Below are 24,416 nucleotides of genomic sequence, written 5' to 3' on the forward strand. Positions count from 1 at the left end.
CAGAAAAATACTCTTTCATGTCAAGGTGAAAACAGATCTCTACAAAGTGATCTAAATTTATTACAGATATAAAGCACAAAATAATTGATTGCACAAGTATTCTCCCCCTTTTATATGACACACCAGTCATCACTGGTGCAGCCAAATGTTTTCAGAAGTCACATAATCAGTTAAATGGAGATCTGCTTTTGGAGACCTTTATGCAGTCAAGGTGTTTTAATTGATTGTAGTAAGAATACACCTGTATCTGGAAGGTCCAACTGCTGGTGAGTCAGTATCCTGGCAAAAACTACACTACGAAGGCAAATGTATACTCCAAGCAACTCCACAATAAGGTTATTGAAAACACAAGTCAGGAGATGGATACAGGAAAATTTCCAAGTCACTGAATATCCCTTGGAATACAGTTAAGTCAATCATCAAGAAATGGAAAGAAAATGGTACAGGTGTAAATCTGCCTAGAGCGGACCATCCTCAAAATCTGAGTGACCGTGCAAGAAGGGGACTAGTGAGGGAGGCCACCAAGAGACCTCTGACAGCTCTGGAGGAGTTACAAGCTTCAGTGGCTGAGGTGGGAGAGACTACACATACTAAACTGTTGTCCAGTTGCAGCTTTATGGGAGAGTGGCAAAGAGAAAGCCATTGTTGAAAAAAACTCACACGGAATCTTTGCCAGAAGGCATATGGGAGACTGTAAAGTCAGCTGGTCTGATTAAAGCAAAATTGAGTTTTTCCGCCTTCAGACTAAACGCTACGTTTGTCATAACCCAAACACTGCACATCATCAAAAACACCCCATCCCTACTATGAAGCATGCTGGTGGCTGCATCGTGCTGTGGGGATGTTTCACTGCACCAGGCCTTGGAAGGTTTGTGAAGGTAGATGTTAAAATGAATGCATCACAATACAGGAAAATCCTGGAGGAAAACCTGATGCAGTCTACAAGAGATCTGCACAAAAATACAACTGCAGATGCTGTGGATCAAAGAATACGTACACGCCGCTGGAAGAACTCAGCAATGCTGCCCGACCTGCTGAATTCTTCCAGCGTTGTGTATGTATTCTCTGCAGGAGAACTGCGATTTGAGAGAAGATTTGTTTTCCAGCAAGACAATGACCCCACGCATAAAGCCAAAGCAACACAAGAGTGGCTTAAAAATAACAATGTTAATGTCCTGGAGTGGCCAAGTCAAGAGTCCAAACCTCAATCTAATTTAAAATTTATGGCTGGACTTGAAAAGGGCTGATCACTCTTGATCCCCATGCTATCTGATGGAGCTTGAGCAGTTTTGCAAAGAAGAATGGGACAAATTGCAGTGTCCAGATGTGCAAAGCTGATTGAAACCTATCCACACAGACCCAAGGCTGTAATTGCTGCCAAAGGTGCATCTACTAAATACTGACTTTAAGGGTTCAAAGGTCAAGTTTAATGTCAGAGAAATGTATACAATATACATTCTGAAATGCTTTTTCTTCGCAAACATGCACGAAAACAGAGAAGTGCCCCAAAGAGTGAACAATAGTTAAACATGAGAACCCCAAAGTTCCCCCCCCCACGTGTAAGTGGCAGCAAGCAACGAATTCCCCTCCCCCCACCAGCAAACAAAAAAACTAGCGTCGGCGCCGTCACTGAGCCCAAGCGTGCGCTAAGCAACAGTAAACACACAGACCAAATTTACCCCAAAGTCTACGCACTTCATCTGAAATTTGACAAACCACAGGTGCTATCTCTCCCTGGCAAGGGAGAGGGAGATGTCCCCCATTTTCACAGCGAGCGGGAGACATAACAACAACCCGCTGGTTTGTGATCTTAAAAAGTCCGTTTTGTTGCTCTTTTGAGCTCTGTGTCCGAAGATCGCAAAGACCTCGGGTCTTCGGGGCCACAGCAAAAGATTTTCTGGCCTCCTCGACGACACACGAATCTCCTGCCGTGACACCGACCCTCGATCCGCCCAACTTCAGAGCCCCGAGATCTTAGGCTTCCGAACACGAGCAAGACCTTGAGGCCAAACCCTTGGCGTATCGATTAACGGCCAGTCGTGGAACCCTGAGAACAGGTCCCTTTCCCTCAAATAAATGAAGTCTGCATTTAATTCCAGGTCAGGGTCTTCATAAGAACCCTGAAAGGTTAAAATAAAGATATTAAAAGTGAAAATGGAGCTGTTTCTGAAGATGCAAGCAAAGGAGTCGCCATTGGGTACCATCACCCCTCCTAAACTCCACTTTTATGGGAGGGGGTGAGGGGATTGGAATTAAAATGCGTCTTTGTTGTATTACTACCTTACAGCATTGTCACATAGAGTAGTATTAAGCATAAGTGATGCTAAATTGGCTCCTTCGTGCATTGGCTGCATTAATAGATGTACGTTGCCTATAAAAAAATATTCCCCCCCCCCCCCCGGGGTTTTCATGTTTTATTGTTTTAACACACTAAATCACAGTGGATTTAATTAGGCTGTTTTGACATTGATCAGCAGAAAAATACTTTTTCATGTCAAAGTGAAAACAGACCTCTACAAAGTGATCTAAATTAATTACAGATATAAAGCACAAAATAATTGATTGCATTAGGGTGCAGAGGAGATTTACAAAGATGTTGCCTGGATTGGGGAGCATGTCTTATGAAAACAGGTTGAGTGAACTCAGCTTTTTCTCCTTGGAGTGACGGAGGATGAGAGGTGACCTGATAGAGGTGTATAAGATGATGAGAGGCATTGATCGTGTGGATAGTCAGAGGCTTTTTTCCAGGGCTGAAATGGTTGCCACATGAGGGCTCAGGTTTAAGGTGCTGGGGAGTAGGTACAGAGGAGATGTTGGGTAAATTTTTTACGCGGAGAGTGGTGAGTGCGTGGAATGGGCTGCCGGCAAAGATGGTGGAGGCGGATATGATAGACAACAGACAATAGGTGATCAATAGGTGGCCCTTCGAGCCAGCCCTGCCATTAAATGTGATCATGGCTGATCATCCACAATCAGCACTCCGTTCCTGCCTTCTCCCCATATCCCTTGAATGCACTAACTTTAAGAGCTCTATCTAACTCTTTCTTGAAAGCATCCAGAGAATTGGCCTCCACTGCCTCTGAGGCAAAGCATTCCATAGATCCACAAATCTCTGGGTGAAAAAGTTTTTCCTCAACTCTGTTCTAAATGGCCTGCCCCTTATTCTTAAACTGTGGCCTCTGGTTCTGGACTCCCCCAGCATCAGGAACATGTTTCCTGCCTCTAGCGTGTCCAATCCCTTAATAATAATATATGTTTCATTCACGATGATATGATACTATAGGGTCTTTTAATAGACTTTTGGATAGGTACATGGAGGATAGAAAAATAGAGGGCTATGGGTTAGCCTAGTAATTTCTAAGGTAGGGACATGTTCGGCACAATTTTGTGGGCCAAAGGGCCTGTATTGCGCTGTAGGTTTTCTATGTTTCTATGACATGGGAATTGAACTCCGATTTCCAGGGAGCCTCAAACCCTAATAATGTTGTGCTAACAGCTATGCCACCATGATGCCCGTGTGATGTAACTGTACAGACGTCTGATGCAGAAGTGATGTCAAGATGTGGAACGTTTTTGAATTTCTTGATTGATGTAATTTGAGCCCCAAATAGATGGCTACCTTGTTCCAGCCAGATGTAAATGCTTTGAATTTGCATTGCACTAAAAACAATGTTTTGTACTGAATTCTAGTCCAGCAGTCACCAATCAATGTATTATTGTGTCCCGAATGATAATACCTTTTGCACCTTCATGTTTAGACCATGACAGATTCCATCATGTTAGCCATGAAGAAAAGAAAAGCCAATACCAATGTATTGTCCATGGTATCATGGTGAGCCAGGTTTTTATGGAAGGAGCAGTCCCTTCAGAAAGCTGGGAACAGTATCGTCATGGATGCTCAAAGTTCAAAATAAGTTTATTATCCAACTTGAGCTTGAACTGAATTAAATTTCATGTAACTATATATTACTATGAAATTCATTTTCTTGTAGACATTTAAAGGGAAAAAAGAAGTGCAAAAGAGTTTTACCAAAACTGCATATAACCAAAGACTGACAAATAACCAGCATGCAAAAGTAGACAAACTGCAAATAAAAGTAATGCTGAGAACATGAGCTGTATGTAAGGAGTGCTTGAAATTGAATCTGTAGGTCATAGAATCAGTACAGAGTAGTTATGAATGACTATGTCCATGGCGGAACAGGAGCCTGAAGGCTGTGGCATAATAACTGTTCAAAATGTGGAGATTTGGTGAGATGGAAAGTTGGACAAGAATCACGTTAAGGTTCTGGGAGTGCTAAGATGACCCAAAGCATAAGAAATGGATGGCACAGAAGTGTAGTGTTTAGTTCAATGCTTTATACAGTGCAGGTGTCCCAGGTTCAATTCCCGTCGCCATCTGTAAGGAGTTTGTATGTTCTCCCTTTGACTGTGTTAGTTTCTTCTGGGTGCTCCGGTTTCCTCCTACAGTCCAAAGCCCTACAGGTTAATTGGCCATTGTAAATTGCCTTGAGATTAGGCTAGGGTTAAATCAGGGGGACTGCTGGGTGGCGGGCCTCAAAAGGAAGAAAGGGGCCTATTCTGTTCTGCATCTCAATAAATAAATGTGCGTATTATTTTTATTTGTTTTTTTTTCTCTCACAACTGAAGTCCTCAAGCAAGTTTCAATGCCTTGGACATTTAATTTATGGCTTCCTCTCTTTGAAGATGGAGCATCAATGATGAGTTAAGTCATCACTGCAGGTCAAGAACTTCCCATTCAATAGTTACATTCAGAAAGGTGATGTAATAACATTTGACTGAAAACAGTTCATTTTAATTTACCCACGGAACTCAGGCTGTGAAAGCAGTCTTTTTGACAGCTGACTGTTCACTCTTTCAGATATGCTTACCCAAAGACCTTGAACATGGCAAAAAAAATAAGATTAGTTTTTGAAAAGTTACTATTGCAGAAGCTTGGAAATCTTTTCAGTTTTACATCCTACTTAATTGTAAAAATGGCTCCCTCTGGGCCCTGTCTGTGTTGCCGCTCAATCCATTGTAGAATTTGTCACTGGTCATTAACATTACCCTAATACGCAGATCACTTGTTCCTTTAGAGAGCTGCTGGTGTCGCTGGCACTGGGCCAGGTGCTATCATTGTTGATCTGTGGTATAGGCCTGACTAGCAAGTACTTGGTCGAAGACTTCCATGCCAACACGCCGGTGTTTCAGAGTTTTCTCAACTACATCCTCCTGTTCCTGGTTTACACAACCACGTTGGCAGTACGACAAGGTAGGCCGCACTTAACTTCACAAGACCTTTTCCTCTTTTAACTGTAATGTGTGGAAAGAAAGAATTCATACAGCGGGTTGTTGCGAATTGGTAATTTTTTTTCCTGTATCAAACGTAAACGTAAAAATGCCCTCTGCAGCTGATTTATCAGTTCAGAACAATTTTGTGATTGTGGTGTCACGTCTGCAACTACTCAAATCTTGTTTTGAGTTAATTGACAAAGCTCTGTTTAGTGTTACTGATGACAAGATAGCTTGGGGTGAAGTATGAAGAATGGTAATTCAATGCTTAAGGATATATCTTCATGAAAATACTGTAACTACTCACTGTGTTAGCCTGAACTGTAATGTTTGTTAGCTGCTAACAATATTCTTTTATCAGATTGCCTCTGGGGATCAGTTACCGTATCATTATTGGACATAGTATAATGCAGATATCTTTCTTTGATAGACGCTTTGATTAAGTAAAGTGTTTTTCCCTCTTGAAATGGTGAACAGTATTGTAACATGAACAAAGTCACTGGAGGCACACTGTAGCTAGTGGATACCGAATTGTTTTATTCATCTAAATGAGACCCACTCCAAGGAAGAGCCCTTTGATCCAATATTATATCACATTTTATATGCTAAAGATCAAAGGACAATTCTATAATTACAATGAATTACAAATAATTTTCATGCCTCCTTCAGACATCCAAAGTGAATGTTTATCAGCATTGTCTAGTTTTCAATTAGCTGGTTCCATTGTCCAGGGCTATATTTTAACTGTAATTTACAATCCATGTTCAAGTCTAAAGGTTGGTAGCTGAAATTAATAATTGCTTAATCCAGAATATGCCATGTCAAGCAGGATAGAAGGGATCCTTCAAGACAGGTTGGACAAAGGAGAAGCAGTGGATGTCATTTACTTGGATTTTCAGAAGACATTTGATAAGGTGACACACTTGAGGCTGCTTAACAAGATAAAATCCTGTGGCGTTACAGGAAGTATACTGGTACGGATAGAGGAATGGCGGACAGGCAGGAGGCAGCGAGTGGGAATAAAAGGGGCTTTTTCTGGTTGGCTGCCAGAGACTAGTGGTGCTTCTTGGGGTCAGTAATGGGACTGCTACTTTTCACATTGTTTGTCAATGATGTGGATAATGGAATTGATGGGTTTGTGGAAGATATGAAGATAGGTGGAGGGGTAGATAGTGCTGAGGAAGCAATGCGATTTTAGCAATACTTAGACAAATTAGAAGAATGGGCAAAGATGTGGCAGATAGAATACAGTGTTGGGAAACATGATAATGCGTTTTGGTAAAAGGAACAATAGTGCGGACTGTTATCTAAATGGGGAGAAGGTTCAAACATCAGAGGTGCAGAGGGACTTAGGAGTCCTCGTGGAAGACTCCCAAAAGGTTGAGTCGGTGGTAAAGAAGACAAATGCAATGTTGACATTTATTTCAAGGGGAATAGAATATAAAAGTAAGGAGATAATGCTGATGCTTTATAAGACACTAGTCAGGAGTATTGTCAACAGTTATGGGCCCCATATCTCAGAAAGGATGTGTTGTCATTGGTGAGATTCACAAGGATGATTCTGGGAATGAAGGGGTTAACATATGAGGAGCATTTGGCAGCCTTAGGCCTGTACTCACTGGAATTTACAAGAATGCGTGGGGGGAGGGTGGTGCTGGATCTCATTGAAACCTACCAAATGATGAAAAGACTAGAAGGGTGGATGTGGTGGAGAGGATGTTTCCTGTGGTGGGGGTATCCAGAACTAGAGGGCACAGCCTCAAAATTGAAGGGTGACCTTTTAGACCAGAGGTAAGGAGGACTTTTTTTTAGCCAAAGAGTGGTGAATCTGTGAAATGCTCTGCCACAGACTGCGATGGAGGCCAAGTGTGTGGGTATACTTAAGGTGGAAGTTGATAGTTTCCTGATTGGTCAGGGCACCAAAGGATATGGCAAGAAGGCAGGTATATGGGGTTAAGTGGCATCCTGAATCAGCCATGATGGAATGATAGAGAAGACTCAATGAGCTGAATGGCCTAATATTGCTCCCTCGTCATATGTTCTTATGACCTTGATGGTTTGTTTTCTGTCTCCTTATAAAATGACTTAATTTTCCCTTTATCAGCAGTGTCTAATGCACTAGTTTTGTGTTACTCTTTTTCTTGTTTTAGAACTACCATATCCTGTAGCTGGAACTACTTTTACCACTCCACCTTTAGACATTTGTTCATCACCATAATCTGTTTATTCCTTTCCTATCTGATTCCATCATTTGCAGCACAATCTTGCCTCTCCCTATCACCTCCTTGCCTCTGTCGCTATTCACACGCTCCCCTCCCTTTGTTTCTTAGTACTGGCATCCATCATCGGGGACTCCCACTATCTAGGACATGTTCTCTTCACATTGTTGCCAGCAGGAAGAAGGTACAGGAGCCTCAGGACTCACACCACCAGGTTCAGGAACAGTTATTACCCCTCAACAATCAGGCTCTTGAACCAAAGGGGATAACTTCACTCAATTTCACTTGCCCCATTATTGAACTGTTTATTATTGAACTCCCACAACCAATTGATTCACTTTCAAAGGATCTTCATCTCATGTTCTCAATATTTGTTTCTTATTGATCTATTACAATTATTTATTTATTTTTGTACTTGCAGTTTGTTGTCTTCTGCATTCTGGTTGAATGCTCTAGTTGGGCAGTCTTTTGCCCATGGCAAAACTTTCAGCTTGTGCCTCTTGAGGAGTTGTGGATTTTGAGGAGTGCTTAGGCTCATAATCCTGCTGTAGAAACCATCCTCTTTTCATCTTCAGCTTTTTTTACAGATAGAGTGATGTTTGCTTCCAGAATTTGCTGGTATTTAATTGAATTCATTCTTCCCTCTACCAGTGGAATGCTCCCCGTGCCACTGGGTACAACACAAGCCCAAAGCATCATCAATATACCCCTGTGCTTAACAGTTGGAGAGGTGTTCTTTTCATGAAATTCTGCTCCCTTTTTGCTCCAAACATACCTTTGCTCATGCCGGTCAAAAAGTTCTATTATAACTTCATCAGTTCACAGGACTTGTTTCCAAAATGCATCAGGCTTGTTTAGATGTTCCTGTGCAAACTTCTGATGCTGAATATTGTGGTGAGGACGTAGGAAAGGTTTTCTTCTGATGACTCAATGTTTCATCTTTAACTTTCTGACTTTTGGAGATCAGTTCATCTCGTGTGTGTATATAAAATATCTATTAAATAGTTAAGTTAAAATAAGTAGTGCAAAAAAAAGAAATAAAAAGTATTGAGGTAGTGTTCATGGGCTCAATATTCATTTAGAAATTGGATGGCAGAGGGGAAGAAACTGTTGCTGAATCACTGAGTGTGTGCCTTCAGACTTCCGTTCCTCCATCCTGATGTTAATAGTGCAAAGAGGACAAGACCTGGGGGTGGGGGTCCTTACTGATGGACATCACCATCATTTGGGATTCCCAACCTTTTTAAAGCCATGGACCCCTACTATTAAACAAGTGGCCTGTGGATCCCAGATTGGGATCCCCTGCTCTATATCTTTTTAATTCATGTATCTGTCCAAGTGTCTTTTAAATATTCTTATTGCACCTGCCTCAACTTCCTCTGGCAGGAGTAGGGTTATGAAATTGTGGATGAAAAGGTTGTCCCTCAAGTTCCTATTAAATTTGTCCTTCTCACTTTAAACCTATGCCCTCTAGTTCTTGATTTCCCAAATCCTGGAACAGTGACGGTGCATTGACCCTACCTATGTGTTCCTCCCCCACATCATAACCTTATGCACCTTTGATAAAAATATCCAGTGAAAAATATCCAAGTCTGCCCAACCTCTACTGATTACTACAATCGGGAAGAAGGTACAGGAGCCTGAAGATCCACACCTACTGTTTAGGAAAAACTTTAGTCCCTCCACCACCAGATTTCTGAATGGTCCATGGGCACCACTTCTTTATTCCTCTTTTTATCTGTCTGTCTATGTATCTATCCATTATAACTTACAGTAATTTTTATATAGATACAAGAAATTCTGTAGATATGAAAATATTGAGCAAAGCATACAAAATGCAGGAGGAATGAAGGGGAATGCAGTCTGTGTTTCGTGCTAAGACTCTTCATCACTCCTCTAACATTTTAGAAGATGGGTCTTGGCCTGAACCATCAACTGTTTACTCTTGTCCATGGATGCTGCCTGACCTGCTGAGCTCCTCCAGAATTGAGTATGCGCTGCTTTGGATTTCCAGCATCTGCAGACTTGCTTGTGTTTGCTCTAACATTTTGTGTCTGTTGCTCAGCCATTTTTCTTTCTTGTATTGTACTTTTGGCACAAAACTACAAATGATAATAGACGTGATTCTGATTCTCTCTTCATAGCTCAGGCCCTTAAGTCCTGACAACATCCTATCACTTCCCCCCGTGTCCTCTTCTCCCTCCCTTTCTCCTACTGTTGACTCTCCTCTCCTACCAGATTATTCTTCTCCAGCCGTACTTTTCCACCCACTTGGCTTCACCTATCACCTTCCAGCTTGCTTCCTTCCAACTTTTTATTCTGGTGCTTCCTCCCTTCCTTCTCAGTACGGAAGAAGGGTCTCAGCCCAAAACATTGACTATTAGAATGACTAAACCAAAACACAATATTTCAATTGTGGCCTCACCAATCTTTTGTACAACTGCAACAAAGTGTCGCAACTTCTTTTCTCAGTGGCCTTACTGTGAAAGCCAGCATGCTAAAAGCCTTCTACACCAACTTGCTTACTTGTGATGTAGCTTTCAGAGAATCATGCACTTGTATTCTGTTCTTCAGCACTCTCCACAGTCCTACCATGAACTGTTAAAGTTCTACCTTGATCTCTCTTCTCAAAATTCAATACCTCACACTTAACCAAATTAGGCCTCCAATTGCCATTTCTTGACCATCGTCACTGTCAGTGAGGCCATCTGCTCTAGTGTCATTTGAGTCCCAGGGAATGCCATGCGTCATGTGCTTCCACATCAACATTTGTTTGTTCGTTATGTGCCATGTCGTATGATGTGGACAACCATGATCTTTCCATGACCATGGTTGTTGCTGGCAAATTTTTCTACTGAAGTACTTAGCCATTGCCGCCTTCTGGGCAGTGTCTTTACAAATGAGTGACCCCAGCCATTATCAATACACTTCAGAGATTGTCTGCCTGGCATCGGTGACCTGAAGGCTAGCAGAGGGAAGGAGTGTCTTACTGCTTCTTTGGTAGAGACGTATCTCCACCTTGTCACCTAACTTCAAAAATCACGTTTACATAATCTCCCTTTGCTTTCTACCATCAATCCAATTCTGTGTCCATTTAACTTAGCATATCATGTGGAACTTTATCAAAGGCCTTATGGAAGTCTATAGGGATTATGTCTACTACCCTGCCTTGATCAACCTTCTTGCTTATTTGGTCAAAAAGCTTGTCAAATTTGTGAGTCAAGATTGGAGAGAGCATTGGAGAGAGATAGGAACAGACAAGTTAGAAAAGCGTTTAATTTGAGTAAGGGAAATTATGAGGCTATCAGGTAGGAACTTGGAAGCTTAAATTGGGAATAGATGTTCTCAGGGAAAGGTATGGAAGAAATGTGGCAAATGTTCAGGAGATATTTGTGTGGAGTTCTGCATTGGTACGTTCCAATGGGACAGAGAAGTTATGGTAGGGTAGGGGAACCGTGGTGTACAAAGACTGTAGTAAATCTAGTCAAGAAGAAAAGAAAAGCTTACGAAAGGTTCAGAGAGCTAGGTAATGTTAGAGATCTAGAAGGCTAACAGGAAGCAGCTCATGAAGGAAATTAGGAGAGCCAGAAGGGGCCATTTGAATGACTTGGCGGGCAGGATTAAGGAAAACCCCAAGGCATTCTACAAGCATGTGAAGAGAATGAGGATAAGACATGAAAGAATAGGACCTAACAAGTGTGACAGTGGGTAAGTGTGTATGGAACCGGAGGAAATAGCAGAGGTACTTAATGAATACTTTATTTCAGTATTCACTATGGAAAAGGATCTTGATGATTGTAGTGATGACTTGCAGTGGAATGAAAAGCTTGAGCATATAGATATTAAGAAAGAGGATGTGCTGGAGCTTTTGGAAAGCATCAGGTTGGATAAGTTGTCAGGACTGGATGAGATGTACCCCAGGCTACTGTGGGAAGTGAGGGAGGAGATTGCTGAGCCTCTGGCGATAATCTTTGCATCATCAATGGAAACGGGAGAGGTTCCAGAGGATTGGAGGGTTGCAGATGTTGTTCCCTTATTCAAGAAAGGGAGTAGAGATAGCCCAGGAAATTATATTCCAGTGAGTCTTACTTCAGTGGTTGGTAAGTTGATGGAGAAGATCCTGAGAGGCAGAGTTTATGAACATTTGGAGAGGTATATGATTAGGAATAGTCAGCATGGCTTTGTCAAGGGCAGGTCGTGCCTTACAAGCCTGATTGAATTTTCTGAGGATGTGACTAAACATGTTGATGAAGGAAGAGCAGTAGATGTAGTGTATATGAATTTCAGCAAGGCATTTGACAAAGTACCCCATGCAAGGCTTATTGAGAAAGTAAGGAGTCATGGGATCCAAAGGGACATTGCTTTGTGGATCCAGAACTGGCTTGCCCATGGAAGGCAGAGAATGGTTGTAGACTGGTTATATTCTGCATGGAGATCGATGACCAGTGGTGTGCCTCAGGGATCTGTTCTGGGACCCTTATTCTTTGTGATTTTTATAAATGACTTGGATGAGGAAGTGGGGAATGGGTAAGTAAGTTTGCTGATGACACAAAGGTTGGGGGTTTTGTGGATAGTGTGGAGGGTTGTCAGAGGTTACAGCGGGACATTGATAGGATGCAAAACTGGGCTGAGAAGTGGCAGATGGAGTTCAACCCAGATAAATGTGAAGTGGTTCATTTTGGTAGTTCAAATGTGATGGCAGAATATAGTATTAATGGTAAGACTCTTGGCTGTGTGGAGGAACAATGGGATCTTGGGGTCCAAGTCCACAGGACACCCAAAGCAGCTGCGCAGGTTGACTCTTGTGGTTAAGAAGGTGTATGGATTATTGGCCTTCATCAATCTTGGAATTGAATTTAGGAGCCGAGAGGTAATGTTGCAGCTATATAGGACCCTGGTCAGACCCCACTTGGAGTACTGTGCTCAGTTTTGGCCTCACTACAGGAAGGATGTGGAAACCTTAGAAAGAGTGCAGAGGAGATTTACAAGAATGTTGCCTGGATTGGGGAGCATGCCTTATGAAAACAGGTTGCGTGAACTCAACCTTTTCTCCTTGGAGCGATGGAGGATGAGAGGTGACCTGATAGAGGTGTATAAGATGATGAGAGGCATTGATCTTGTGGATAGTCAGAGGCTTTTTCCCAGGGCTGAAATGGTTGCCACAAGAGGACACAGTTTTAAGGTGCAGGTACAGAGGAGATGTCAGGGGTAATTTTTTTACGCAAAGAGTGGTGAATACGTGGATTGGGTTGCCGGCAACGGTGGTCGAGGCGGATATGAAAGGGTCTTTTAAGAGAATTTTGGATAGGTAAATGGAGCTTAGAAAAATAGAGGGGTATGGGTAACCCTAGTAATTTTTATGGTTGGGACATGTTCGGCAGAACTTTGTGAGCCAAAGGACCTGTATTGTGCTGTAGGTTTTCTATGTTTCTAATATCTCCCATGTAACACCATGTTGATTCTCCCTAATGAACGATCGTCTTTCCAAATGCATGTATACTTTATCCCTTTGAATGATGAGATCATAGAACACCCAGGTTAGTATCTCAAAAATAAAACTTAATTATCAAGGAAATTGTAATAATTGCTCTGTCATTCCATCCATGTTATAGGAAACCAATTGACATTAGTCAGCAGTTATCTAATAGAGTAAGCAGATCCAACAATATAGCTGATTTGACCAATGAGGAAAGTGTTTTTAATCAGGGATCTTGTGAATGTTCTCAGACTGTAAACATGTAAATTAAAAGAAATATTAAATAAAGGGCAATCTGCTTAGTTAACATCCCCAGCAGGGAGCTGTGCACATGTCGAGCAAATATCATAACTTACAGTATGTATGGTGCACTCTTTTCCAATTTGATTGTAAAACTGTGTGCAGCATGTTCCTGAATTTTCGATATTCATTCTTAGCTGGGGAGGAATTCCCTGCCTGGAACAGGAAATCAAGCTGGGTCTCCTGTTTAATTGAAGAACAATTCATCACAGCTTTGTTGGTAATTCCAACCACCAGTTTGCTGCCTTCCCAACCTTGAGATGTTTATTTTGAATAACATGTCATTAATGCTTAAATACTTTTGCGGGGGTTTCTTACATTTAATTACAGCAATACTTAATTATATACCTGAAGCCTATTTTGTACGTTCAATTTGCTGCTAGTTTTTGTGGCTGTGATCCATGTCTCCGATCCCTTTTCTTTTTCTGCTTTTGTGGTTTGAGTACAGTTACTTTCCCCAAACAGTTTCATCCACCCATTACCCCACCCATCCTCACCCCACCCTTCCTTTATCATTTCCTGGCAGTCACCTTATGTGCAAAAACTCCTGTGCCTAGTGTCATTTTATGGACATACAATCAATCTATGTACAGTACTGTGCAGAAGCCTTAGGTACATACTGTATATCTAGCTAAGGTGCTTCAGAGTTTTTCACAGGACTGTAATTGTCAACTTGGAGTGGAGAACAAATTTGTAAATCTGCCAGTAGCAAAGGATGTTGGGAATGGTGAGGGTGGAGTGCTGTGGAAGAGGTGTGGGGCAGGTGGCAAAGAGGAGTGCAACGGGCAAACGTTGGTGTAGGTGCAGACACGTCCAGCCCTGAGACATCAGGCAAGATCATTTGATTCCAAACAATTGGTCTATCGATCACTATAGAATGTCTCTCTGGTGCTTCCTGCTCCCTCCCCTCTCCCTTCCCCATTTCCCAGCCATGATTCCCCTCTCCCTGCCCCCTTCCTACTCTCAGTCCACAACAGAGATCCATATCAGAATCAGGTTTATCATCACTGACATATGTCATAAAATTACCTTTGTTTTTGCGGCAGCAGTACTGTACAAAAGCCTTAGGTACCCTAGCTATATAACCATATAACAATTACAGCACGGAAATAGGCCATCTCAGCCCTTCTAGTCCATGCCGAATGCTTACTCTCACCTAGTCCCACTGGCCCGCACGCAGCCCATAACCCTCCATTCCTTTCCTGTCCATATACCTATCCAATTTTTTTTTTAATTACAATATCGAACCAGTCTCTACTACTTCTACTGGAAGCTCGTTCCACAAAGCTACCACTCTCTGAGTAAAGAAGTTTCCCCTTGTGTTACCTCTAAACTTTTGCCCCCTAACTCTCAACTCATGTCCTTTTGTTTGAATCTCCCTTACTCTAAATGGAAAAAGCCTATATATGTGCCTAAGACTTTCGCACAGTAATGTATATGAGATGTCTTTTATTTGTTGTTTTTCAATATTGTGTTCTTTATCTTATTGTATCTTTTTGTGCTGAATCAAACCTGGAGTTAGAATTATTTCATTTCCTGTTACACTTCTTACATTAAATAATCTTGAACCTTGAATCTGAGATAACGTTGAGACAAGGTTTGAGATCACATCTATTGAAGACAGAATAGTGTGGTGAAGCTGGAATGCTCACGGCATTGAGAGATTGAAGCATGCAGTATTTGCGGACTTTGCAGCAAAGTTGTTGTCTCGTTGGCAGCTTGCGGTCGCAATTACGGTTTGGAATGTGCAACAGGAGTATAAAAGCAGCTTGGTACATAACACATCAGCCACCGCAGGTTCTCCCCTGACTTGAGTAGCATTCTGATCTGTAGATATGTTGTGGCTGGGTCTATCTCCAGAAACTCTGCTGAGCAGCCCTGTGAAACCACCTTCATCACTAGCAACTCTCCCATGGCTCACTGCCACTTTGTCACGAGGAACTATATGACGTCCCTGCCAGTGATGCCCAGATCACAAACACTGACTCAATAAAAAAACAGTAATAACCTCGCAGCAGGTATGTTTTTCTTTCAAGCCTTCAGTCCATTCAAGTCTGGTACCCCAGAGAGGTACAGAAGCCTTAGGTCCCACATTGCCAGGTTCAGGAATAGCAATTATCCTACAAAAATCAGACTTTTGAAGTGGCATGCATAACTTCACTTATTTCAACACCAAACTGATTCCACAGCACACAGGCTGTTTCAAGTACTCTACAACCCATGTTCTTGGTACTTTTGTTTGTTATTTGCATAATTTGTCATCTGTTTCTCAGTCTTTGGTTATAAAAGATTTTAAAAATTCTATTGTATTTCCTTATTTTCCTGTAAATGCCTGTAGGAAAATGAAACTCGAGGTGGTATGTGGTGACATGTACTGTAGATACTTTGATGATAACTTTAATTTGAAGTAGTTGCTGCTTTGAATTTGATTAAAGCAACAGGGTTCTGAATATTAATTTAGGAACATAAAAGCAGGAGACAGGGTATTGGCCCTCTTAGTCTGTTCCGCAGTGAATAAGGTCATGGCTGAGCCATTCTCTGCTCTAACATTTCTCCACTCTCCCTGTTCCCTTGACACCACTGTAACTGAAATATGAATTAATCTATTCCTTGAAAATGTATCCAATAACTGTGCCTCCACTGCCCTCCAACGTACAAAATTCCAACAGAATCACAGCTCTCCGAGATGAGAAATTCCTTTTCATTTCATTTTGAGGTGATGCCTTACTCTGAACCTATACTTTCTTGATAGACAGTACTGTGCAAAAGTCATGTAGATATATGACATATGTACATATATGTAGGGTGCCTGTAGTAATTTTATGCATTGCACTGTCTTTATGACCTTCGTCGATCTGACCAAGGTATTTGATACGGTCAGTAGAGATGGCTTATGGAAGATAATGCAGAAGTTTGGCTGCCCTAACAGGTTCATCACGATTGTTTGGCAGTTCCACGATGGCATGATGGTGAAAGTTTTGGATGATGGTGATGAGTCAGAAGCCTTCCCAGTGACGAACAGTGTGAAGCAAGGATGTGTTCTCGCCCCTATACTCTTTAGCATGGTCTTCTCTGCTATGAATGAAGCCTTCTGCGATTGTCAGGATGGTATACATGTCAGATACAGGACTGGCGGTGGGCTATTCAACCTCTGGCATCTACAGGCTTTTACAAAGGTAAAGGAGAACGTCGTCAGAGACCTCTTATTTGCTGATGATTGCGCCCTCAACGCCAGCACAGAGCACAAGATGCAGCGAGAAATGGACTGCCTCTCACGAGCCTGTGACAACTTTGGACTTACAATCAGCACCAAAAAGACCAAAGTTATGTACCAGCCAGCACCCAGAAAGCCCTACCAGGAACCACACATCACAGTAAACGGGCAGAAGCTACTGGCAGTCGACAGCTTTACTTATCTGGGCAGTACTCTATCACGAGCAGTGAACATAGATGCAGAGATCAGCAACAGAATTGCCAAAGCCAGTGCTGCCTTTGGGAGACTCTGTGAGAATGTATGGGAGCGGAGAGGACTCAGCCTTACCACCAAGCTGAAGGTCTACCGAGCAGTGGTTCTCACCACCCTCCTCTATGCCAGCATGACCTGGACTGTCTACAGCAGACACGCTAAACAGCTCAACCACTTCCACTTGAGCTGCCTCAGCAGACTTCTCCACGTACAATGGCAGGACAAAGTCCTAGACATGGAGGCCCTGGAGCGGGCTAGCATCCACAGTGTCTACACCCTCCTACAGAAAGCCGAATCCAGATGGGCTGGCCATGTCATCAGGATGTCTGACAGTCGACTACCAAAACAGCTGCTGTATGGAGAAGGGTCTCAGCCCAAAACGTCGACAGTGCTTCTCCTTATAGATGCTGCCTGGCCTGCTGTGTTCCACCAGCATTTTGTGTGTGTTGCTGTATGGAGAGCTGAGCCAGGGCATCCTCGGAGGGCAGAAGAAATGTTTCAAAGACTGCCTCAAAGTGTCCCTCAAAGACCTCAACATCAATCCCAGTAGCTGGGAATCGCTTGCTCTGGACCGCCCAACCTGGTGGAGCAGGACCACTAAAGGAGCGTATGCAGCAGAAATCAGACGCACCGCAGAGGCTCAGAGGAAACACGCCCCGTGCAAGGCTCGAACTACCTCCACTTCCACTGCAGCACCTACCCTCATGTGTCCCACGTGTGGGCGAGGTTTCAGGGCCCGGATTGGCCTCACCAGTCACCTCCGGACCCACAGTCACAAACCCTCCACCTGACAGAAGTCGTGGTCATCTTCGACTCCGAAGGACGAACAACAACAACTACTGTTGAAAAAAAAAATCATGACATATGTGAGTGATGATAAACCTGATTCTGAATTTTGCACAGTAGTGTATATCACAGCTCAAAATAAGAGTATTTTGTGTGTGTTGTGATGGATTTCCATTGTCAGCAGAATCACTTGTGTTTATGAGAGTGCCTTGGAGAGCTGCTTTGCTGATGCCCAACAGAACAGCATCAGTTTATTAGTACGTTGAAAAGGAAATTCTTGGCCCTCGAAGCTCATTTCAATTTTATATCAATGATGTCATGTTCTTAACCTCTTGGCAACTTAGAGATACAGCAAGTTAACAGGCCATTCTGGCCCAATGAACTCACGTTGTCCAATTAGAGGGCAGCATGGTAGCGTAGTGGTTAGCACAAAGCTTTACAGTGCTGCCCACTGCTGCCTGTAATGAGCTTGTATGTGCTCCCTGTGATCGGGTGGGTTTCCTCCGGGTGTTCCAGTTTCCTCCCACAGTCCAAACGCATATCTGTTAGCAGGTTAATTCGTTATTGTAAATTGTCCTGTGATTAGGCGAGGGTTAAACTGGAGGCTGGGTCGACTTGAAGGGCGGGTAGGGCCTAGTCTGTTTCAATAAATGAAGAAAATTATACCCATGTGCAAAAGTCTTAGGTACATATACATACAGAGCGAGGGTGTCTAAGCCTTCTGCACAGTGCTGTATTTGTCAACATGGAGTGGACAGCAATTTTGTAAATCTGGCAGGAGCAAAGGATGTTGTGAATAGCACCCTGGCACTCAACGTCAGTAAGACGAAAGAGCTGATTGTGGACTTCAGGAAGGGTAAGACGAAGGAACACACACCAATCCTCATAGAGGGATCGGAAGTGGAGAGAGTGAGCAGTTTCAGGTTCCTGGGTGGCAAGATCTCTGAGGATCTAACCTGGTCCTAACATATCGATGTAGTTATAAAGAAGGCAAGACAGTGGCTATACTTTATTAGGAGTTTGAGGAGATTTGGCATGTCAACAAATATACTTAAAAATTTCTATAGTTCTACCGTGGAAAGCATTCTGACAGGCCGCATCACTGTCTAGTACGGAGGGGCTAATGCACAGGACTGAAAGAAGCTGCAGAAGTTTGTAAATCTAGTCAGCTCCATCTTGGGTACTAGTCTACAAAGTACCCAGGACATCTTCAGGGAACAGTGTCTCCGAAAGCAGTGTCCATTATTAAGGACCTCCAGCCCCCAGGGCATGCCCTTTTCTCACTGTTACCATCAGGTACGAGGTACAGAAGCCTGAAGGCACACACTCAGCAATTCAGAAACAGATTCTTCCCCTCTGCCATCCGATCCCTAAATGGACATTGAAGCTTTGGACTCTTCCTCACTTTTTTAATACATAGTATTTCTGGTTTTGCACATTTTTAAAAAGTCTATTTAATATACATAATTGATTTACTTGTTTATTTATTATTATTATTTTTTCTCTCTCTGTTAGATTGAACTGCTGCTGCTAAGTTAACAAATTTCACGTCACATGCCGGTGATAATAAACCTGATTCTGATTCTGAATGGTGGGGGTGAAGGGGTGTGGGACAGATGGCAGAGAAGGAGAGCCAGAGGTGGGTGGTGGCATGGAGGAAGACAGACCCAGCCCTGAGACACCAGCCAAGGTCACGATTCCAAACCACTGGCTTATTGATCGTTACAGAATGTCTCTCAGGTGCTTCCTGCTCCTTCCCCTCTCCCTTCCCCTTTTCCCTACCGAGATTCTCTTCTCCCTGTCCCCTTCCCACACTTAGTCTCCAATAGAGACCCATATCAACATCAGGTTTATCAACATTCACATACCTCATGGAATTTGTTTTTTTTTGTCGCAGCAGCAAAACAGTGCAATGCATAAAATTACTACACTAATGAGCAGATGTCTTAGGCACCCCACCTATATACAGTGCCCATAAAAAGTATTCACCCCCCTTGGAAGTTTTCATGTTTATTGTTTTACAGCATTGAATCACAGTGGATTTAATTCAGATGACTTTGCAGAGATCTGTTTTCACTTTGACACAGAAGTGTCTTTTTCTGTTGATCAGTGTCAAAAAAACCCAAATTAAGACCATTGTGATTCAATGTTGTAAAACAATAGAACATGAAAACTTCCAAGGGAGGTGAATACTTTTTATAGGCACTGCATATGTGTCTAAGACTTTTACACATTTCTTGTATGTGCCTTTGACTATGGAATAATTGTTGGTACCACGTAGTAGGGCATTTCTGAACTCAAAACTTGTCAAACCTCAAAATGGATGGGCTACAATTGAAGAAGACTGCACCAGGTTCCACTATTGTACCTAATACAGTGGCCACTGAGTGTATATCAGTGTATTAACCACATCATGATCTACCTGCTTTCTTTAAGCTGGTATTAATTGTAAACCATGCATATTTGCATAATTTGCCCACTAATGTTACTAAATGCAATTTCCAGCACACAGAGTATGTTGAAGCTACTCATCCATTTCTGTAACGGCCAATTGCATTGATATATCTACTTTCTGTCATTATGAGAGGGATGTGAATCTTAGCTGCAATGGTTAAAGTGCCACAACCCTGAACGCCACCTGATCCTTTTAAAATATTATGCCTGGTATGGAAAAATCAATGCCCTTGAACAGAATATCCTGCAAAAAGTAGTGGATAGGGTCCACCATGGTTAATGTCCTCTCCAACTCACCAATGAGCACATCTACATGAAACGCTGTCACAGGAAACCACATCCTCACCACCCAGGACAAACTTTCTTCACACTGCTGCCATTAGGAACAAGGTACTGGGGCCTAAGTACTCTCACCACCAGGTTCAGAAACTGCTATTATATGTCAACCATAAGGCTCCTGAACCAAAGGGAGTAACTTCACTCAACTTCACCTGCGCCACCGTTGAAAGGTTCCCACAGCCTATGTACTGACTGTCAAGGACTCTTTGTAAGAATGTAAGGAATAGGAGCAGGAGGAGACCATGTTGCCTGTCGAGCCTGCTCACCATTCAATACGATGAAGGTTGATCTGGCCACGGACTCATCTCCACCTACCTGCCTTTCCCCCATAACCCTTAATTCCCCTACTATGCAAAGGTCTGTCCAACCTTGTCTTAAATATATTTACAGAGGTACCTTCCACAGCTTCATTGAGCAGAGTATTCCAGAGATTCATCACCCTCCGGGGAAAAGCAGTTCCTCCTCATCTCCATCCTAAATCTACTCCCCCGAATCTTGAGGCTATGTCACTTAGGTCTAGTCTCACCTACCAGTGGAAACAACTTTCCTGCCTCTCTCTTATCTATCCCTTTCATAATTTTATACTTTTCTATATGATCTCCTCTCATTCTTCTGAATTCCAGTGAGAATGTTCAAGCAAAGTTAGTGTTAAAGGAAATTTTGAAGCTATTAGAGGAAACAGCATTTCATTCCAGATGAGCTCACTATGTATTCTAAGCCAAATCTTGAGATTAAAACCATCTTGTCACAGACAATGAACTTGGCAACATGAGGCACTCACTATTCTGGTGATATATAGTTCAATATTGTAGACATAAATTTTAGATGCACTGATCCATTCTGTTCTTTTTTTATACACTGGATTTTAATGCCCTTTAGCTGATGTTTTGGTGACATTTTAAAGTATTAGATTGTCTTATCCCATTGAGTGCTCAATTATTTCAAATTTTTGAAAAGCTTTACCAGACTATAGGCAGACTGCATGAACATGGAACCCATTTTTTTTAATGAGTACCTACACTGGCGAAAGTTAATCCTGTGTTTAGTAGAGAAATAATTCCCATGCACTCCCACACTCTAACAGAATGTACTGAAAACAAGGTGTGAGTTGTAGGTAGGTACATCATTTGCACCTGAACATATTGCCATGCATTAGTCCTTATCATCAATGTTAGTTGGAAGCTTGATGTTATAATCTGAAAATGATTAGTGTTGATTTGCTTTAGGTGTGCAGCTCAGTAAATATTCTTGTTATGAGCAGGGACTTTTCTTAAAATGCTTTGCCTCTTTGGCCCTCTGTTGGTTGCATTTGACCATTCTAGCTATCTCTGTTGTTGGTGCAGTGCTGCCTGTGCAGATCAGACCAATGCAAGAGAGGCAGTCTCTGTTACAAATGTTGCATCCATACATGCCCTCAGCCCTGCTGGAGATGCAGCGTTCCTTTCTAAGTTTGTTTTCTGCCTGTTCTAAGGTGTTATTTTAGGGTGCTTTTCCATCTGGCGTGGTTGGCAGCAAGTTCCTTCCAAGACTCAATGCTGACGTCCAGCGCCTCCATGTCCCACATGCAGACGTCCTTGGTATGCAGTTGTGGCTGGCCAGCAGTTCTCTTGTCTGAAGCCAGCTCACCGTCGAGGATGCCTTTTGAGATATGGCAGACGTCTCAGTGGGAGAAAAAACCTTGTTATAAAAGGCTTCATGAAGATCATCTGTTCAGTGACACCTCACATATGAACATAAAGCTTATTGATTGGCATCACTCTACTGCCTTGAAAGGTCCTGCTTTCATCATGTAGATGAGTGCTTGCTGAAAAAAAAAGTTTTTTCTCTATTTTTAAAACACTCATGGTTAAACATTCAGATAAGATTGAGCGTTACTGGGATGTTCCTTGTTTCAATCCTGTTTATTAAATGATGTCTTGACAGAAATGCAAAATATTGATTTTTATATTTTTTAAGATGATTGCTAAGGGAGTTAATTCTGATCATTTTCAAGTTAAGTGTTTGTAATCTAATCAATGGGATCACTGTCTCTCAGGGTCTGTGCTAATAAATTAGGCCATTTTTTCTACAAACAGAACAACACTTTAATTGACTAAGATAAATTTCCTTTCAGGCATGGATACTTCTAGTCAATCCATTTGAAATGCTTACGAGTTCTAAAAGCCAGAAACTGTAGATAGCAGGAGGCTCCATTTGCACGCCTTACAGAACAAGACAACATTGAACTAGATGATATGAGGAGCAAGTTTTTTTTACAGAGTGGTGGATGCCTGGAATGCGCCGCCTGAGGGGCTGGCAGAGGAAGATACATTAGGGATTTTTAAGAAATGTTTAGATAAGCACGTGAATGTGAGGGAAATGGAAGGATATGGACGTTATGTAGGTAGAAGGGATATTCTGTGTTTTACGATGTGTCATGTACCATTCAGCTGGATCTTCTAATATACAGTAAGTTTTAGGTGTGTTTTATTATTTAGTTGCTAGGGAAATTGACTTCCATACATTATCATCTGGAAGATAGAATCAATCTTATAGCTCAAGCAGACACTTTTATACGTTTTACAGTGCACTTATTAGGTTGTTCCATTCCCAAACATTCCTCCATTATCTGCAAATGCCTCTAGCTGCTGCCATTTATTCTTCAATCAGCCTACTTGTCTTTAGAGGTTTACTCCCCCATGACATCTGTGTCCTGTTTTCCTCTGTTGTCAAAACAATCCCCACCATTAAACACACATCTTGATGGAACACACATGCACAGACATCTATAAGCCTCCATCCAAATGAGCAAAGCACTCTGTGATCATACAGGTTCCATTTTGTCACCTTACATTTTACAAAAGTCATGAGTTCATAAAGACTAGTGTGCAGGTACAGCAGCTAATGAGGGTAACTACCAGAATATTATTATTTATTGCTAGGAGAAATGGGCTGCTGGGCTGTGGAGGTTTCACTGGATAGTCTCTTCACAGAGAACTCAGTGAACTGGGCATCGCTGGTACAAGGAGGCAGAGAGCCCCCTGTAACATAATTGAGGCAGCAGAGAGAGCCTCAAGATGCCTCTGAAAGAAGAGAGCAAGTCCATGAGGATCTGCAGCACATGGTACCTGAACACAAGTCGTGGCTTCATCAAATATGGCTGGGTCACCTGGGTGAGGGTGTCTGATGCTGAAAGACCCAAAAACACCCAATGACCCCCAGGTTACATTACTGATGATGTTTTCAGAGCATCATGAGATGTATTCTTCAAATCAGGGTTACAGAAATATTTCCACAGTTCCTCTGAACTAATAAAAAGACTCGATGTGCTGAATGGCCCAATTCTGCTCCCTTCTGTATATCTTATGGTCCATAGCAGGGGCTCCCAGACCCCTCAGTTAATGGTAGGGGTCCATGGTATAAAAAGGGTTGGAAACCCCTGGTCTATAGTCTCATCTTGTTAAATAATCTTAATGGAACTGCATAAGTAAAAGAAAATACTGCAGCACATTTTCTAAATGAGGTGTGAGAGAATGCGAAGGTCCAAAAAGCAGAAGGGCCTGCATGATTTAGTACTTGACTTGCAAAAGACTGCAAGTAATTAGGAAAGCTGCCAGAATATTATTACTTATTGCTCAGAGAAATGGAATGGAGAGGTATAGAGATTATGACAGCTATTGTTACTGTTCTATGAGGCTGTGTTGTGATCTTAGCGGAGCTGCAGATTATAGTACTGGGATATTAATGTCATAAAACCATAAGGCAGAGGAGCAGAATTAGGCCATTCAGACCATTATGTCTGCTCAAGCGTTTCACAGCAAATTTACTAGACCAATATTTGGCATGCTTCATGTTAAGGTGAAAGGTTAGACAAGTGAGGTTTTTATATACTGAATCAGAATCAGGTTTATTATCACTGACTTATGTTGTGGAATTTGTTGTTTTGCAGCAGCAATACAGTGCAATACATAAAATTGACTGTAAATTACAATACAAATATATCCAAAATGTAAAAAAAAATAGTACAAAAAGAGAGCAAAGTGAATAATGCTGCAGAGTGAGGGGACTTGACTGACACATTCAATAACCTGGGTGAACTTGC

The 24,416-nt window shown here is 42.2% G+C and overlaps 1 protein-coding gene across 1 annotated transcript in view; it reads left to right on the forward strand.

Annotated features, from left to right (window-relative positions):
- slc35f1 (solute carrier family 35 member F1) overlaps positions 1-24,416 on the forward strand; it is a 356,182-nt gene that overhangs the window by 120,696 nt on the left and 211,070 nt on the right. The window contains exon 2 of the mRNA XM_059981464.1: positions 5,100-5,275. Within this exon, the coding sequence (XP_059837447.1) occupies positions 5,100-5,275 (176 nt within the window). The remainder of the gene's footprint in view (positions 1-5,099; positions 5,276-24,416) is intronic.

Source organism: Hypanus sabinus, chromosome 10, assembly GCF_030144855.1.
Source record: "Hypanus sabinus isolate sHypSab1 chromosome 10, sHypSab1.hap1, whole genome shotgun sequence".
Taxonomy (NCBI): domain Eukaryota; kingdom Metazoa; phylum Chordata; class Chondrichthyes; order Myliobatiformes; family Dasyatidae; genus Hypanus; species Hypanus sabinus.